General features: G+C 38.2%; 7 protein-coding genes and 1 non-coding gene across 8 annotated transcripts; 5 read left to right on the top strand and 3 right to left on the bottom strand.

Annotated features, from left to right (window-relative positions):
* Nucleotides 1-897: 897 nt before the first annotated feature.
* STR3 (cystathionine beta-lyase STR3) lies at nt 898-2,280 on the top strand (the record flags this gene model as incomplete). The annotated part of the gene is made up of 1 exon (XM_452961.1): nt 898-2,280. One exon carries the CDS (start codon nt 898-900, stop codon nt 2,278-2,280), a length of 1,383 nt encoding a protein of 460 aa, XP_452961.1.
* Nucleotides 2,281-3,117: 837 nt separating this feature from the next.
* Nucleotides 3,118-5,091, top strand: PIB2 (Pib2p; the record flags this gene model as incomplete). The annotated part of the gene is made up of 1 exon (XM_452960.1): nt 3,118-5,091. One exon carries the CDS (start codon nt 3,118-3,120, stop codon nt 5,089-5,091), a length of 1,974 nt encoding a protein of 657 aa, XP_452960.1.
* Nucleotides 5,092-6,435: 1,344 nt separating this feature from the next.
* ORC4 (origin recognition complex subunit 4) lies at nt 6,436-8,082 on the top strand (the record flags this gene model as incomplete). The annotated part of the gene is made up of 1 exon (XM_452959.1): nt 6,436-8,082. One exon carries the CDS (start codon nt 6,436-6,438, stop codon nt 8,080-8,082), a length of 1,647 nt encoding a protein of 548 aa, XP_452959.1.
* Nucleotides 8,083-8,340: 258 nt separating this feature from the next.
* KLLA0_C16962r lies at nt 8,341-8,414 on the top strand. The gene has a single exon. It is a non-coding gene; the product is annotated as a tRNA-Ile (tRNA).
* Nucleotides 8,415-8,616: 202 nt separating this feature from the next.
* UFO1 (SCF ubiquitin ligase complex subunit UFO1) lies at nt 8,617-10,545 on the top strand (the record flags this gene model as incomplete). The annotated part of the gene is made up of 1 exon (XM_452958.1): nt 8,617-10,545. The coding sequence occupies one exon, from the start codon at nt 8,617-8,619 to the stop codon at nt 10,543-10,545; it is 1,929 nt and encodes a 642-aa protein (XP_452958.1).
* Nucleotides 10,546-10,613: 68 nt separating this feature from the next.
* On the bottom strand, nt 10,614-11,546 carry KLLA0_C16918g (cytochrome b5 reductase family protein; the record flags this gene model as incomplete). Its single annotated transcript, XM_452957.1, has 1 exon — nt 10,614-11,546. One exon carries the CDS (start codon nt 11,544-11,546, stop codon nt 10,614-10,616), a length of 933 nt encoding a protein of 310 aa, XP_452957.1.
* Nucleotides 11,547-11,973: 427 nt separating this feature from the next.
* Nucleotides 11,974-13,551, bottom strand: ALO1 (D-arabinono-1,4-lactone oxidase; the record flags this gene model as incomplete). Its single annotated transcript, XM_452956.1, has 1 exon — nt 11,974-13,551. One exon carries the CDS (start codon nt 13,549-13,551, stop codon nt 11,974-11,976), a length of 1,578 nt encoding a protein of 525 aa, XP_452956.1.
* Nucleotides 13,552-14,507: 956 nt separating this feature from the next.
* Nucleotides 14,508-16,310, bottom strand: TUB1 (alpha-tubulin TUB1; the record flags this gene model as incomplete). Its single annotated transcript, XM_452955.1, has 2 exons — nt 14,508-15,823; nt 16,286-16,310. 2 exons carry the CDS (start codon nt 16,308-16,310, stop codon nt 14,508-14,510), a joined length of 1,341 nt encoding a protein of 446 aa, XP_452955.1.
* Between the last annotated feature and the right edge of the window lie 972 nt (nt 16,311-17,282).

The raw sequence follows: 17,282 nt of genomic DNA, 5'->3' as shown, positions 1-17,282 counted from the left end.
CGGAACAACTAAGAGAGAGACATAGAACGACATATACCTGGGTAAATTGAAAGAAGGCAAAAACGCTAAAAAAAAAAAATTATTAGTGATAAGGTAGGGAAGGTTAAGATTCTTTTTTCGTAGCCTCTCCTACAGTAACTCTGCGAGCAAATTTCAGCAAAAAGGTTACCTCTAAACTGTCCGGAACAACATACGATCTAATGAGTGGAATCGCGGAATTTCTTTTCGGGACCCCTGCAACGGAAGAATTAATGGTCCCATCGGGTTTCGAACGGAGGAATAGAAAGCGGGGGGGGAGTGGAGAGCAATGGCGGACAGTAGCGGCAATATAATTGTGGACATACACGTGACTAGTCTAGTCACGTGCCATTATGGCATTTTTTGTTTTTTTTCCCGTTGTCCATCCTAAGGTCGGTGCTATAACGCCGACGTTGTGGTAATATTCAGTGTGGCTCCTGCGGTCACGTGACAAGGGCTGCCTCTTTACCCTTCTAAAGAACATCCTCACTTAGCCCTTCCTTTTCTTTTCACATTCAATATCGCCTAGCACTCACATGGAATGGTTCTGCCAATATCATCTTCACTATTAGCAACATATCGGGCATTCCATACATAGGTACAATCCAAGACCCGTTGACCCTAAGTTGTGAAAGGTTAAAGAAACGTTTTGAGCCCGATTGACTAGTTGTTGTTTTTGATATGTGTCATTTTATACACACAATACCACACTTTGCATAGTTTATTCACTCAAGGTCAGTTATCTATATCTATATCTATATATATATATATAAGGTACGATAAAGGTTTCTTGTCCTTGATTGTATCTTCCAAATCCATCTCTAACACTAGTCTGCCATATCAGAATCCAACACTAACACCAACCAATAAACTTCCAACATGAGCAAGCCATCACTGAATACCAGTTTGGTATCCGTTTCCCATAACGATAAATACGGATCAAGCGTGCCTCCACTATACCAATCTACCACTTTTAAAGCCTCTTCTTTCGACCAGTTGCAAGAGTACGACTACACGAGGTCAGGAAACCCAACTAGAACCGTATTGCAACAACAGATCGCTAATCTTTACGATGTGGCACCAGAACAGGTGTTTGCCGTCTCGAGTGGGATGACTGCACTAGATATCATTTTGAGAACTTTGATAGATAATTCAGATCACATCCCAACGATAATCGCTGGTGATGATTTATACGGTGGTACTCAACGTTTATTAACGTTCCTACAGACGAGAAACCATGCTAAAGTGATTCACACAGATACTACGGATGCCGAGTCGTTCATCAAATTGTACAATTCTTTGGGGCAAGTTGATATCGTGCTTTTAGAATCTCCAACCAACCCGTTGATGAAAGTCGCCGATTTACCAAGGCTGTGCCAATTTGTGAAACAAAAAGGTGGTTCAAGTTCCAACTGTAAAATCGTCGTTGATAACACCATGATGTCAGGTTTGAATTCCAACCCTTTGCAATTCGGAGCAGATGTAGTATACGAATCCGGTACGAAATACCTCAATGGACACCACGATATCATGGCTGGTGTAATAATAGCCAAGAAGGACGTGGCTCCATCCGTATATTTCGTCATTAACAGTACCGGTGCCGGTCTATCTCCGATGGATTCATGGCTCTTGATCCGTGGTCTCAAGACCTTATCTGTTCGTCTTTACAAACAACAGATAAACGCAATGGTGCTCTCGCACTGGCTACAAGATATATGCGGATTCAAGCCTACAGATAATAACCAGCAACTAAAGACAAGGTTTGTTGGGTTGGAATCTCACCCTCAGTTCGAATTGCATAAAAGTTTCAACAATGGTCCCGGTGCAGTGCTATCCATTGAGACTGGCGACCTAGCACTAAGCGAAGCCATTGTAACTTCTAAAAGACTAAATATATGGGCCGTCACGGTATCGTTTGGATGTGTCAACTCGTTGATCTCCATGCCATGCAAGATGTCACATGCCTCCATCGATCCAGAACTACGGAAACAAAGAGCGTTCCCTGAAGACTTGATCAGACTCTGTTGTGGGATAGAAGACGTCAAAGATTTACAATATGACTTACTTGCCGCATTCGAGGAAGCAGGCTTGATCGAATTGCAACAGAGAGGTAACGATACATATTTATTGAACAAGAAGAACGGACACATTGCAAGAAACAATATCGGAGAAACATACCAAGAAAACTACAACGTTTACGACCAATTTTTCGGTCAACGTCTCGTATCAAAGACATCTCATCTACACACTGCAAAGTTGTAGAACGGATAACAACCAAATCTACTCTATAATATTCAATACGTAAATCTTCTAACTGATCCATTTCATTTCATCTCATCTCAAACTCATCTCCATTGCCAACCAATAAATAAGGTAGAAAAGAAAAGGAATCAGCGATCACGTGACTTAGTCTTCCTTCTCTGTTACCCGCCCTTTGTCTCTCCTTAGAAAATGAAAGACCCGTAATCTCAAAGGGGGAAAAAGTGATGATTTACCCAGATGACTGCGTAGCCACAGCGACCCTTTGGTAGTAAGCAGCAGCGAGAAAGCTCGGAAAAGTAATACGGAATTTTCATCGGATTATTCAATTTTTGGAAATCAATTTTCACAGAGAGAACAGAACACTGGATTCGATAAAAACAAAAAAATATAATTTCCTTCTTTTTAGAAAGTCACTTCTCCTTGACTCCCATAATTTATCTAGTTCTTTAATCATCCTGTAAAGATCTTGTGATAGCGTAAGGAATTTCAATAACACAACCATTAGCAGGTTTCTGGAGCACTGGGGAGAACTTGTTGACATTCGGTTATACAGTTGTCTTTTTTTTATTTTTTGGTCAAAAATTTTTTTACGGAAGGAGGCCTTTTTTTATTACTACTGTTTCTACTAGTTTTGTTCTAATTCATTATATTTTAGGAGGACGAAAAGACGGTATTTGCTTCATTCTTTTCACACTATATTGTATTCTATTTGGTTTTTCAAAGATTGTGTTTTGAATCGTGAAGAGAAGAGTGTAATTCCATTGTCTGTCTGAGTTATAAAGTATAAGATAACATCCAGGGGTTTTTTTTTTTCTTTTGTCGTTTGAATTTTACTAGATGAGCAGCGTTCATTCTCAGACCAGTGAGGTCGATGTGCCAGCTGCGTGTACTGGAAAACTGAAAAATCAAGCAGAAGTTGGAAATGGGTCTAGAAATGGGTCTGAGACGTCAATAGCATCGATGAAATCGGCGAAGTCGACTATCACTTTTGAGAAGCAGAAAGTCGTTCCTAGGGCCAGAACCATGTCTGTACAGAGTGTTTTGAGTTCGTTCTCACTCCGGAGTATGTTGAACACTAGAGAGCATGGTGGGCCTCAATCGCAGAACTGTGATGAAGAGGAATGTACCAATACGATGCACAATCATAATACCAGTAATAATAATAATAATAGTAATAATAACAGCAGCAGTATTGCAACGACGTTTATCAATCCCACTCAACAGATACAGTCGCCAGCTATGGCTTCTACGATGGTCAAGAAACGCAACGGGGTTGCGGGCAAGAACAAGCAAACTTTCCTGTCGGATTTACCAATGACTGAGTCACGTTCAAGAATTGGCCAACAGTTACCTTTTAACGATGATAAACGGAAATCTGCTAGGGATTTATGTAAACAGAGATCGTCTTCGAATACTAGTTCCAATTCGACCGCGAATTCGAACTCGAATTCGAATTCTAACCTGAATACGGCAAATCCAGACTCTAAGACGAGAAAAGGGTCATCTCGTGGTTCCGAAGATGCTGCCTCAGATACTACTACCAACAACACTAATAGTAACTCTGAAAATGAATCCAGTGGCGACGCATCTCCAATAGATTCGTCTCATGACTCCGAGTCTGAAGAAGATGATATTTCAAAGCAAAACAAGTTGACAACAGATGCGTTGAGGAAACTTTCGTTGCTGCAGCAAAGTAAGGGTGCTGTATGTAAATCAGTACAGACAACGCCGTTGACCTCGAGTGAAAATTTGGTGGATCCAAAAGAACCTCTGACTCAACTTAAGTTTGGTGGAAAAAACGTTATTTTGGATACAACTGCTACCATTCGTAAGAACTCTGTAGCAATGGAGGCATCAGGGGATCAAAACGAAGCTCGTAAGCAATCTTTGGAAATTATTTCGCAACCAACTGGTGTAACTTTACATGGAACGTCTCATAATTTCAACGAAGCTAAGGGCATTTGTTCCAATAGTACAGCCTCATCTAACTCGAAGAGACTCTTACAGCAGATTAACGAACCGAAGAAACCGATGTATGTTCCTGCAGTGTTGAGAGACATTTCTGAGACGAACATAAAGATAGAAGATTTGAAGTCACATTCTCCTACACCATCTGATGTAACACAAACAACTTTACAAGCTGTGCTGTCTAAACATTCGAACACTTCCAATTCAAATTACGCCAGAAGTATTCATTCTACCACATCATCCATTGTGAGCACTTATAGAAACAAAATTCAATCCTGGCTGTGTAATGAAAGGGATCTGCAATTACAATTGATTCAACCCACCAAAGAGCACTGGATTCCAGATTCCAAACGTCATTCTTGTAAATACTGTCACAAAATTTTCACGTTCTGGGAAAGAAAACATCACTGCAGGCATTGCGGTGATATCTTTTGCCAGCAACATGTCAGACACTGGCTATACTTAAACCCTAACGCCAAGTTTATCATTGGTTGTGGAGGGTTAGGCGTGCTATCTAAAATATGTGACAGTTGCTTAGATGAATATGACACTCTGGTTAAGGCTGGACCCGCCAAAGATCAGGCAGAATTGCAACAGCAGCAGCAGCAACCACCTTCTACTTCTACTTCCTCAACTTCTTCATCACATTCTGGTTCGATTCGTGAAAATGAAAATGAAAATAGTGGAAACCATTCTAACACACTACTCAATTTGCCAAAACCCGCAACAGGAAGAAATATAGACGAAGCATTAAATGGTACTGAGGGTAGTGTAAACCAACGGCAGCACTTGGAAAATATTGTAGGAAGTGTTCCTGCTGATTGGTCTTGGAGCAGTTTCTAATTTACGAATGTTGCATCAAATCTTTTGGTTTTCATCACCTCGTTATCCTTATTACTACACTTCCTGATCCATTTTCGCCTATGCTTTTCCCATTTTATTACGTTTATCCAGTTTATTCCCTAACGGAAGATAGAGCCTAAAACCCATTTTTTTCCATTGCAGACACAATATAAGGGGGATTTCTCGTCACCCTGGTTATTTATTGTTTTCGGTATTTTCAGATTTTCCAAATTTTTCTCTTTTCTATTATTATTCGTTATTATTATTGCCATTATCACTGTCACTATCTGTAACATCGCTCGTTTGACTCCTTATATTTTCCATGTTCCGTTTGCCTTTTTTGTTGTCTCTTTTTTTCATTTCATTTATTTCGCTCAGATCATAAACTATATTATATCGTGTCCCGTTCCAGTGTGGAAAATCTATCCCTACCATTATATTATACCATCCTTAACGTTAATCAAACGAAGGAACTGAGTAAAGCGTCTAAAACCATATGGATCCTTTTTTGTTTTCTCTAAATTTCATCACCATGTTACCATTTACAAAACCATTCTTTTTCTCTCCCAAACATAATAAGAATAAGAATGATAAGAGTAATAATAATAGTAGTATTAATTATTAATTTATTTAAATGTTCTAGTTGACCTAGTTCAATATATATATATATATATATTCGTACATATATACTCGAATAAGAAGTAATATCTCACAACTCTTATACTAAAAGTCACAGCGTCTGCATAATTCATGTGTGGTCAACGTCACTCCTTCCATACCTGATTAAACACAAGGGGGTAGTTGACAAACGAGACAAAATGTAAGTTTGGATGAGAAGGTGTCAGAGTTACCAATAACAAAGATTTTCCCTTTTCTGTCGGTCCTATCTTTGTTTATTCTTTTTTGTCATATTGTTATCAATTTCGTGCCACAGATGTAAAGAAAGACAAGATAAAGTCATTGCGAACAAAGAGTGTGTGTTCTGACATGATTATTACTTAGACATTGTTTAAATGGGATTAATTCGTATGAGTCACGTCTTTTATGTCCTGTTGCTACCAGTTCGGAAGATAATGTTTTGAATCAAGTATTGGAAGAAGTTCCGTTGTTCTTATCTATGGTGCATCCAATTCACTATACCTGACTAGTAATAATTCATTATTTTCGGGTAACCTTACTAAACATTTAATAACCTTAAAACTAAATCAACAACAATGAATACATCCAAAGTAGTAGAACGGTACCTTAGATAATTCATAAACCAAAGTCCATGTTCTAACACTGTCAAACTAATCTCATTCGATTACAGTTAGTATTAATCCACAATTCAATTTATTAGTACGAATGGATGACCTTGAAAGCGAGTTTGGCCCCATCAGAAAGTCGGTACACAAAGTGAACGCAGATGAGATCATAGACGATGTTAAGCTTGATGGGAAGATTAAGAAGATTAAATTACAACGCCCTGTCAAAAGATCTTCTATTGGTGCATCTAACGACTCTGAACTTGATACTGCAGTTGTTACCAAAAAAACACGTACTGAAGATACTGCAGCACAACCAATTCCTTTGTTTGGTATAAATAAGACACCAGAAACAAAGACATTTAAGAGAATGAAGCACTACTTGACAAGAAAACTAAATGGCACTCTTGGGTTTAAGGAAACTAAGATACCCGACTTTTTGGAAAACACTTCAACTCAAGTTGACAAGCTTCTTCGACAATGCATCATTCAAAAAGAAAGTCATTCGGCCATACTCATCGGTCCTCGATCCAATTATAAAGATATGATAATAAAGCATCATTTGGAGGCTTTAAGATCGACACACAACGAACAATTCATTGTTATCAACTTAAATGGCTCTTTACATTCGGAAAACTCTGCAATTAACAGTATTGCTGAACAATTAGAATTCGAACTTGCAAACAGAAACGTTAATTCATCAAAAAAAGTTAAAGCAGAAGAATTAGGTTTATCTGAAGGTACTTTGACAGAAGTCTTTGATAACATTCTAAGATTGTTGGACTCATTTACTGTGACTCCTCTAAAGGGTGTACACTCACAGAAAGAAAAATCAGAGCACGTAACGCTAGTGTTCATATTTGATGAAATTGACAAATTTGCTGGACCAGTGAGACAGACACTTTTGTATAATTTATTTGACCTAGTAGAGACTTCAAGGATACCAGTTTGTGTTCTTGGTCTTACTACAAAGTTGGCAATCATGCAATTTCTTGAAAACAGAGTGAAATCCCGGTTTTCTCAGCGAATCATATATATGCCATCAATCTCGGATTATGATCAATTCAAGCATGTATTCAAAGAGCTCTTAGAGGTGGATGATTCAACAATTCCTGATCAGCTTCGATGGAACCAGTTCTTGGATGAGACTTTAAAAAATGACGATTCAGAGATTTCTCGTATTCTGCGTCAGAACTACGAGAACTTCAAAGATATACAACTATTACAAAACGCCATATTTCCCACAGTTGCCTTGTCTAAAACATATTCTGAACTAGTTGAGAGCATCAAAACATGCAGCAAAATAAAAAAGTACTTGGCGAATCAACTCTTAGATTCAATTTCAGCTAAGATCTTGTCACTATCTGATTTAGAGTTAGCTATTTTGATATCTGCTTGTAGAGTGGCTTTAAAGAATGACGAACATATCAATTTGACTTTGGTACATGAAGAATTTTCTAAATTGGGGAAGATTCATAAGACCACCTTCGCTGATAGGTTCAAAATGTGGACTAAACACGACATGAAGAATGTATGGGAAAACTTGGCAAACCAAGAGCTTATCACTGAGAGAGGTGCGATTTCTGTCAGATTCACAGAAGACTCTGCTATACAATCAGCAAACTACAATTCATCCACAATGAAGGCACCATTTGATCTTCGAACCTATCAAGTTTGCGTAACGCTGCAAGAAATGCGATTGACGATACCCAAGAGCTCATTTTTCTACTCATGGACTCAGTTATAGATGTAGGAAATATGTACATATAATTAGCAATTCAAGCATTTTCTTCTCGACAAATCTAAACTCAAACCCATATTGTACGGTTCTTGTCATTACGATCGAACAGCATCTTGTAGTATTAAGAGCATCTTCAACATCGGTGTCATTAATCAAAGGTTTTTCATGATAAACCGTGTTCAGCTAGGTTTTATTAATGGCTCCAGGCACGTGATCCACAATTTTCGTCATGGATTGCCTTTTTCGCTCCCACAACCACAAATTGGTTCCTTGGCCCAGTTGGTTAAGGCACCGTGCTAATAACGCGGGGATCAGCGGTTCGATCCCGCTAGGAACCATTCTTTTTTTGCACATACCATATTTTTTCTTCATCATATCGCTAGTTCATAGTAAAACTTTTGAGTATATTTAAAGGTTTTACGATTTATTAACGTATCTCATCAATATAGACTCAAATAGAGAAGAAGATAACCAAAGATCAAGTTTCGGCTGGTCTTTTTAGAGGGGTTTCGATAGTGACTTAATTTCAACAGGTGCTGGATGAGTAGGCCTTCTTTATCTTCCTTACCGGTTGAGGTATTGGTGAATATATTTAGTCATCTTGATGACTCTGATTTCAGATCATTAGAACAAACGTGTAAATTATTCGATCGAATTGTACATGATGAGGAACTTTGGAAGAACTTATTTTTGCAGAGACACAACACCTTATGGTTTCCATCTTTCTCACGTTCGAATCTTTATAGTATGGAATACATCAAAAGAAACATGGCTTTGAATGAATGGAGGCATAATCGAGCTACGAAAACTAAATATACAATAACACATGATGTATCGCAACAGCCGCAAGATATTTCACGCGTTGTGTTCGATTTCCCTAGATGTGCTTGTTATAACGAGGGCATGGTCACCTTTTTACAGTTACAAAAAAAAAGGAAGAAAGATAGGGTTGCGTATATTCAGTGTACCACGCCACATGGGACGTCAGCAAGGCATTTCAACATTAATGCTGTAGTATTCGGAAGGTATGACGGGAGAGTATTTGGGAAATTACTTACAAATAAATCATATCTTTCCCCTGTCACGGAGTTTGACGATAGGCATTACTCAGCAGTTACTGCGATTGTTACAACAGCGTACCAAGATTCTCCAGACGACGTTTGTGTAAGTGGAGACGAATCTGGAGAGGTGATATGGTGGCGTAACACCCAAAAAGAGAAAAAGATGAAGATATCTTCTCATCCAATTGCCGATCTTCATGTTCATAAAAATACTACCATTGCCATTGACTTAGAAACCATCTACGTCATCAAATCAATGGAAGAAGTACACTCCATCGATCTAATAGCTAAAATTGGTACAGACTTTTCGAATTGTAAGGTAACAAAGGTTGATTTTGGTGGTAGGAATATTGTAGTAGCTACTTTATTTGAAATCTATGTGATCTCTATCGATATTGGGAAGGATTTCGGGAGAACGAGACCTATGTTTTTTCTCTCTGCTATCCAAGAGGTTTCAATCGATGAGGCTACTGCTAAAAAAGAGCGTGACCTCAGCTTAGCCGGTGGAGATGGTTGTTACATTGCAGTATTAACGGAAGATAAAAATGTAAGCACCATTAACATCAGAATGCCTGGTGTTGATTTAGAATGTCAGTCTACAGTTAGTTTACATGAAAGCTGGGTAACATGTCAAATCAATAATCTGGTAGTTGTTTGCGCCTTCAGCGGCATGATTGGAGTGTACGATGTAATGACGGGGAATGAAATTAGAGTAATTCGAAACTCAGAGCATTATCCAGAGTTTTTAAACATTTCCCATGGACAAATATTGGTCGGGAAGGAAAGCACTCTCTACTACTATCAGTACGTTTCAATTGGTGACCATTCAAAGAAGAAACGCGGCGGCAATAGAGCACGTAGCAATAAATGGAACGAAAACTTGCAGCAGCAATTAAAAATGTATGATGACGAAGAGCAGAAACGGATTACTGATCGTAATTATATGGACAAATTGAAAAAGAAGTTTGTCGGTGATATTGATGACGAGGAGGTGCAATTTCAGATTGCTCTCATGGAATCAAAAGGCTCATCTTCGCAATTGTCATCTTTGAACCCTGAAGATCATTTATTGGGTTCACAGGAATCTAATAGCACTACGAATCAATTCATCGACGATGACGAAATTGACGTCGACTTCTTAAAAGCATTACAAGACAGTGAAACTCAAGAAAGAAGAGCAGAGAAGCGAAGGGAAAGGACTCAAAAAACACCAATCGGTACGCTAGATCATGTTTACGAACGAGAAAGTGTCAGCGATACGGAATCGCTTGATGAGGAAACAAGAAGACAAATCGAATTGATTGACGAATTGCATGCCTCAACAGCCAGTAACATTCAGGGGAGTGAAGAGAATGATGAGGAACTAGCTTTAGCTATTGCACTATCTTTGAGTAATATGAACAACTAGTTTGACTCGAATGTAAACTCTATAAATATGAACGTTTTTTTTCTTCTATAGAATATTATTATACAGATTCAGAAGACAAAGACTTGATCATCAGGATTCGATTTCAAGATACCTTTTGGCCAGCCCAATTCTTCGGCGTACTTAAGTAAGGTTTTCTTCATTTCTGGTTTACCGCAAATCAATAATCTATTTTCAGCAGAAGGGTCTGGAAGGTATTTTGACATGATTTCCTTGGTAACCCAACCAACTTCTCCCTGCCATGAGCTAGAAGGATGGTTGACTAAATAGTGAACCAAGAAGTTTGGATATTTCTCGGAAATTTCATCAAGTTCGTCTTTTAATAGAATGTCATTTTCCGTTTCGTTCGCATATAGCAGAGTCACCCTCGTCAAATCTGTAGGAGTTGTGATGATGGTGTTTAAAACCTGCAACATAGGAGTAAGACCAGAACCACCTGCAATCATACCGATATGCTTCGAAGAATTAGCCTCGTAGGCGAATCTACCAACTGGTCCTTTAAAATCGACCGTTTGTCCAGGTCTCAAAGAAGCGAAATATTTCGACACTTGTCCGTCTGCATAAGACTTTACCATTATATCAAAATGACCAGTTTCAAATTTATTTGAGATTGGAGTGTAATATCTGATTTCATCCTTATCTTCAAGCGGAATTCTCACCGCCAGATGGTGGCCTGTTGGAATATCCAAGCATTCTAAAGATGTCTTTAATTTGAATCGATAGATAGCTGTGTTCTTAGAGACAATTGTTTGATCCTCAAGCTCCAAAGCAGTCCATCTGTCACTGTAGATGGACTTTAAACGGCTACGTGCAACAACCATTCTGTAAGCCAAAATAGCGCCCAAAATAACGAAACCTAGCAAGAATTTCAAATCATTACTCATAACCGTGAATACAATGATACCAACGGTGAACAAAAGTGAGGGGATATAAATCCCATGAAGTGGTTCATTCAAAACATTCCAACCGTCCTCTGCTGACATAGTATCTACTGTGATGCGTGAGCTTTTGTGGACGCTAATGCAGGTGGTTAAACGTCTTGAAGGAATTACTCTTCTTCAGGAAACCGATGGAATGTGCATAAATTTCGATGTTCTCTATTAGCTTTAAACAATTTTTCAATATTTTAGTAAGCACTGAATTATAACGATGTAAAGATTAAACAGAGATAGTACAGAACTGCAGTCAAGTTAAGCATTAATAATGATTAAAAGGTACCAATTTTTATTCATTGGTTCAAAACAAAGTTCTGCTAGATACATTTGTGCTTTCGAGTTGGTGATTATTCTATACAAGGGGAAAGTAACTAAAGGGAAAAAGTGAACGACAGTATGTATTGACTGACGGTTCAATAAAAAGGTAGCAGGGGTATGTGAAAAGTAAATGCGTAAACAAAAGAAGGAAAATTAACTATGGTTCAATGATACCATTACGAATGGCCCATTCTTTGTTAGCCATAAAAACGTTATTCGGATCTTGCTGGGATCTGATTTCGCGGAACTTCAGTAGATCTTCTCCGTACCATTCTTTAATCTTGGTAGCCATACCTCTCATTTCATAATCATCGTAGTCTTTTTCGTCCTTTACTTTACCTGCAGCCATAGAAGTTGCACCCAAGAAATTCTTTGCCCAGTGAGGTTTACCACCAGCAGCACCCATTGTGTCTTCGAACAAAGTGAACCACTTGTGAATTGGAGAATTACTACCGAATGGTCTATAAATTGTAGCATTGATGTATAATGACAACTGTGAGTTTGTAACGTCAGACAATGGAGCGTATCTTAAATGACGTGGAGTAGCATCCAGATATGGACGTAAAGTGTTACCGAATACTGGACCAGCAGATGTCTTTGTTCTATTAGAGTAATCTGGAATTTCAGCAGGTAGTGTTGTATTTGAGCAACGGACTTCTACTGGAACGTGAACAAAGAATTCCTTGTTTTGTGCCGCTTGAGTGATTGAGTAGTCCAAAGAACGTAAGACCTCTGGTCCATTGTTTAGAGGACACCCCCATTCGTCAACAAATTGAGAAAATAGGCAGTCCATGTTCAATCCAGCGATCGAAGTTTGCACAGAAACATCACCACTACCATAAGTTTCGACACGGCCATATTGTTGGTGGAACACAAATGATTCGACGTATGGCGTTAGTGCCGGATAAATTTTCACACTGATCCAGATCAAAGATTCATAAATGAAACGACCAAAAGTGCTTCCCCACCAAGATTTTCTTGGAGCTGTTAAAGGTTCCTCAGTTTTAGATCCTCTCCACAAGACCACTTTTCTAGTGTATGGGTACCACCAACATCTGATGAATTCACTAGATGTCCAGATAGTTTCCCAATTGTTTAATAGAGTCTCAAAGTGGATCACTTCTTGAGTAGACTTGATATTAAATTCTGGGATCACTCTAATAGTAGCCTTGACAATAATACCGATCTTACCTAAAGACAATGTAGCGGCTCTAAACACTTCAGGAGAGTTTTCAGAATCCAAGAATACGACCTCTCCCTTACCGTTCACGATGGTCAGGTTTACATATTGGGACGACACCAATCCGTGATATGGAGAAGATCCATGAGTACCAGTAGAAATGATACCTGCGACACTTTGTTCGGAGATGGATCCCAAATTTTGGATTGCGTATCCCTTCTCAGCTAAGATTTCACTCAACTGGTAGATTCTAAGACCTGCTTCGACGGTAACATCGGCGTACAACTCCTCTTTATTTTCCTTGAATTCTACAACAGAGTTCAAATTGTCTAAATTCATCAACCATTGGTCTGTAACACACATATCACTAGGAGAATGACCAGATCCAACGGTAACAATGGTCTTGCCTTGTTCTATGGCAGCTTTAACGATCTGCACGACTTCATCGATCGAATTAGGTTGGAAATATAATTGCGGTCTACACGAATAAATACCTGCCCAATTTTTGAATACAAAATTGGAACGGGCATTGCCTGCTACTAGATCAAAAGACATTGCTCTAACAAAGAGTGGAAAAGTTACTCTCTTTCACCTGATATAGCTGGGCAGTAGTCCCTGCTTGTTCAATGTCTGTTGTGTTTCTTCAATCAGAAAGAAGTAACCATTATCAGAAGTCATCATACTATTTTTTTTATATTTTTCGTTCTACCTGCAAAGAGCTAGTAGAAAGTGAGACTCGACACATAAAGTCAGACAAAAGAAAGTGGAAGATGGAGCAAAATCTTTGACTTTGCCCGGTATTGCCACCATGGGATTGTGATACCGACCTGTACCGTATAAGTAATGTGGGGTACGTATGTCTTTCAACCTTGAGCACTTTGGTTAGCCGTAGCTTCAGAATATGTGGAAAATCGAGAGATAAAAACAGTCTCATTTCAGAAGCCGGTAGTATACATATATATATATAATGTATTTAGTACTTAATGATATACGGTACTAATAGCAGTAATATAGGCATCGTACAAGTATTTTAAGGCGGTAAAGACCAACAATTGGTGTAAGATTGAAAAAAAAACGATAGAAGAGGAGATGATAAAAGAGATTCCCCATCACATCACACAGAGAAAATTATTAGATCATATCAGGAGAGAAACTAAATTGAAGTTTGTTGTGATCTTTGATGTGACTGAGTTTTGGTATTCGGGTATTGCAGATAGAAGGCCTTGAGTGTTGTAATACTTTCAGATATTTGAGCATGGGGGGTATGGTAAATGATACATTACCGGTTTTGAATGGGTAACGTTGATATTGATGCCGAGACTTTAGATTGGAAGCCAAACATAAATTGTACACTAAGTTGGTTGGCTCAAGTCCATTTCATTTTATCCTAATTTTTTTTTGTTCTTTTATGTTGTTTATTTCTTTGATTAATTAATGGGGAATAGAATTGATTATAGCTCTGAGTCGATATAAAACGTTAAACTGCTAGAGGAAATTTCCGGAAACCAGTTTTAAAATTCCTCGTCAGCATAAGAATCGGCGCCAACTTCGTAGTAGTCTCTTTCCAAAGCTGCCAAGTCTTCTCTAGCTTCGGTGAACTCACCTTCTTCCATACCTTCACCAACGTACCAATGGACGAAAGCACGCTTGGCGTACATTAGATCGAATTTTTTGTCGATTCTCTTCCAAGCATCAGCGATGGCAGTAGTGTTGGATAGCATACAGACAGCTCTGTTCACGGAAGATAGTTGAGAGTTAGGTGTAGCAGTTGGAGCTTGGTAACAGATACCAATTTTAAAACCGGTTGGACACCAGTCCACCAATTGGACGGTTTTCTTTGTCTTGATTTGAGCAACTGCATTTTGAACATCTCTTGTAACGACATCACCTCTGTAAAGTAAACATGTAGCCATGTATTTACCTGTTCTTGGGTCACATTTAACCATTTGGTTACCTGGTTCGAAACAAGCGTTTGTTATCTCAGCAACAGAGTTAGATTCGTGATGTGCTTTACTCTTTGATAGTATAGGAGCATAAGAGACCAATGGGAAATGAATTCTTGGGTATGGGACTAGATTGGTTTGGAATTCATTGAGATCCACGTTTAATGAACCATCGAATCTCAAAGAAGCTGTTACCGAGGATACTACTTGAGCGATCAAATTGTTCAAGTTGGAGAAACTTGGTCTTTGAATATCAAGGTTCTTCTTACACATCTCGTAAATGGCTTCGTTATCCACCATGAATGTACAGTCAGCATGTTCTAGAGTAGTATGTGTAGTTAGCACGGTATTGTATGGTTCAACCACTGAGGTGGAAACTTGTGGAGCTGGGTACACAGCGAATTCTAATTTAGATTTTTTACCATAATCCAATGACAAATGTTCCAATAACAATGAGCCAAGACCAGACCCTGTACCACCACCTAGGGAATGGGTGAAAAGGAAACCTTGTAGACCATCACATTGATCGGAAATTTTTCTTACTCTGTCCAAGATATCATCCAACAATTCTCTACCAACGGTGTAATGACCACGAGCATAATTGTTAGCTGCATCCTCTTTACCACTGATTAATTGTTCTGGATGGAAAAAGTCTCTGTAAGCACCTGTGCGCACTTCATCAATCACATTTGGCTCCAAATCCACATAAACTGCACGAGGAACGAACTTACCTGAGCCAGTTTCGTTGAAGAATGTGGAAAATCCTTCTTCGCCACCTGTAGGTTTCTTTAACCCTTCTTGTAAATAACCATCTGGAGCAATACCATGCTCTAAAGAATACAATTCCCAACAGGCATTACCAATTTGACAACCAGCTTGACCAACTATAATTATATGGTGAATACAAGGTATTGTATTTGTTTTTTTGTTAGTATTAATGTTAATTATCCCATTTGTTTCAGATCTTGTAATAGAAGTAAAATGAACAAAGACGCGTCAAAATTTGGCATAACAAAGGGGCAAACATAAGTTCTGCACTCATTGAACGCTATGAGTTGCTATTCATGATTGTAAAAAGCATCCTGTACACAATTTGGGGGGAAAAGATTCTCATCATGCCCGATATCTGATCTGAAATACTCAATAAGTAGATCTAGCATGACAAACATAAAATCTGCCCACGGTTAAAACACTGTAGTCACATCAATAAATAGCATATCCACATAAAACCAAATAGAACACACTTATCAAACCTTGCTGGCTTCAAACATTGTTCTCTCTTTTCTCATTTTATCTATCATCAATATCTAAATTAAGGAAAACTGTAACACTGATCTTCCACATACCGTTAACACTGATAACTTCTCTCATCGCTACTAATTCGTCGGGTTTTCAATACCTTCTTCTCTATCTTTAAAAATCCCTATAACTATAATATAGTAAATTTCAGACCGCAGTTTAATAGCCAGTTATCCGTCCAAAGATTGATATCCCATTAAACAATAACCAGTTTTATTTGTTTTCCTCATATTTTTAATTTTCGTTTGTTTGTTTGTTGTTTTTTCTCTTCTCGTTGTTTACATTTTTCCACAAAAATCATCAGAAATGGTCACGTGGAAGATAAATTCCTGCTAAATCAAATATTATCCGAATCGGGTAATACAGATATATTACCCATTCCAGACATGAGATTCTTGGTCACGTGCTAGATAATATGTTTACTCCGGGTTACATTTTCCATTATTTTTGCTGATGAGATTCAACAAGGAATGATGGGTAAAGCAAGATAGATAGAAACAAAGATAGAACGAAGCTGAAAGTGAATGAATAAACTAAAATTAACGATATGGATTGAATTTTTGGTCCTAATGTACATTGTAAGATTATATATATATAATATATTAAATAGATGAATTATATTCAAATCATTACGCCTTGGAGAGAGAGTTCTTAGTAGTTTATCAGCGGAATAAATGAAAGGAATGCTATGAGGAAGTTGATAAAGCCGATTTGATTTGATCGGCATCAGTGCTTTTTTTTATATTCGTGAACTGTCTCTAAAGAAGGGTCTTTTGATTTATTGTTTGTGATTTTCTTGTTTTCAATTGAAGAGAAGATTATACTGTTTCAATTTGGGAAGAAGCACTGTCGTGCAACTTGCCAGAAGTTGCAGCATATCTGGATGGATCGATTTCACCGTGGTATTCTTCACTGATTTGTTCAAGGGTTTTTCTCTTTGTTTCTGGAATCAACAAAGTGGTGAAGATACCTAACAACATGAACAAAGCGAAAATTTCCATAACGTGAGGTAACCAACAGTTCTTCTTCAAACCGTCTCTAGCA

The sequence above is a fragment of the Kluyveromyces lactis genome, assembly GCF_000002515.2.
Source record: "Kluyveromyces lactis strain NRRL Y-1140 chromosome C complete sequence".
Classification (NCBI taxonomy): Eukaryota; Fungi; Ascomycota; class Saccharomycetes; order Saccharomycetales; family Saccharomycetaceae; genus Kluyveromyces; species Kluyveromyces lactis.
This window is presented reverse-complemented; position numbering and strand designations above follow the sequence as displayed.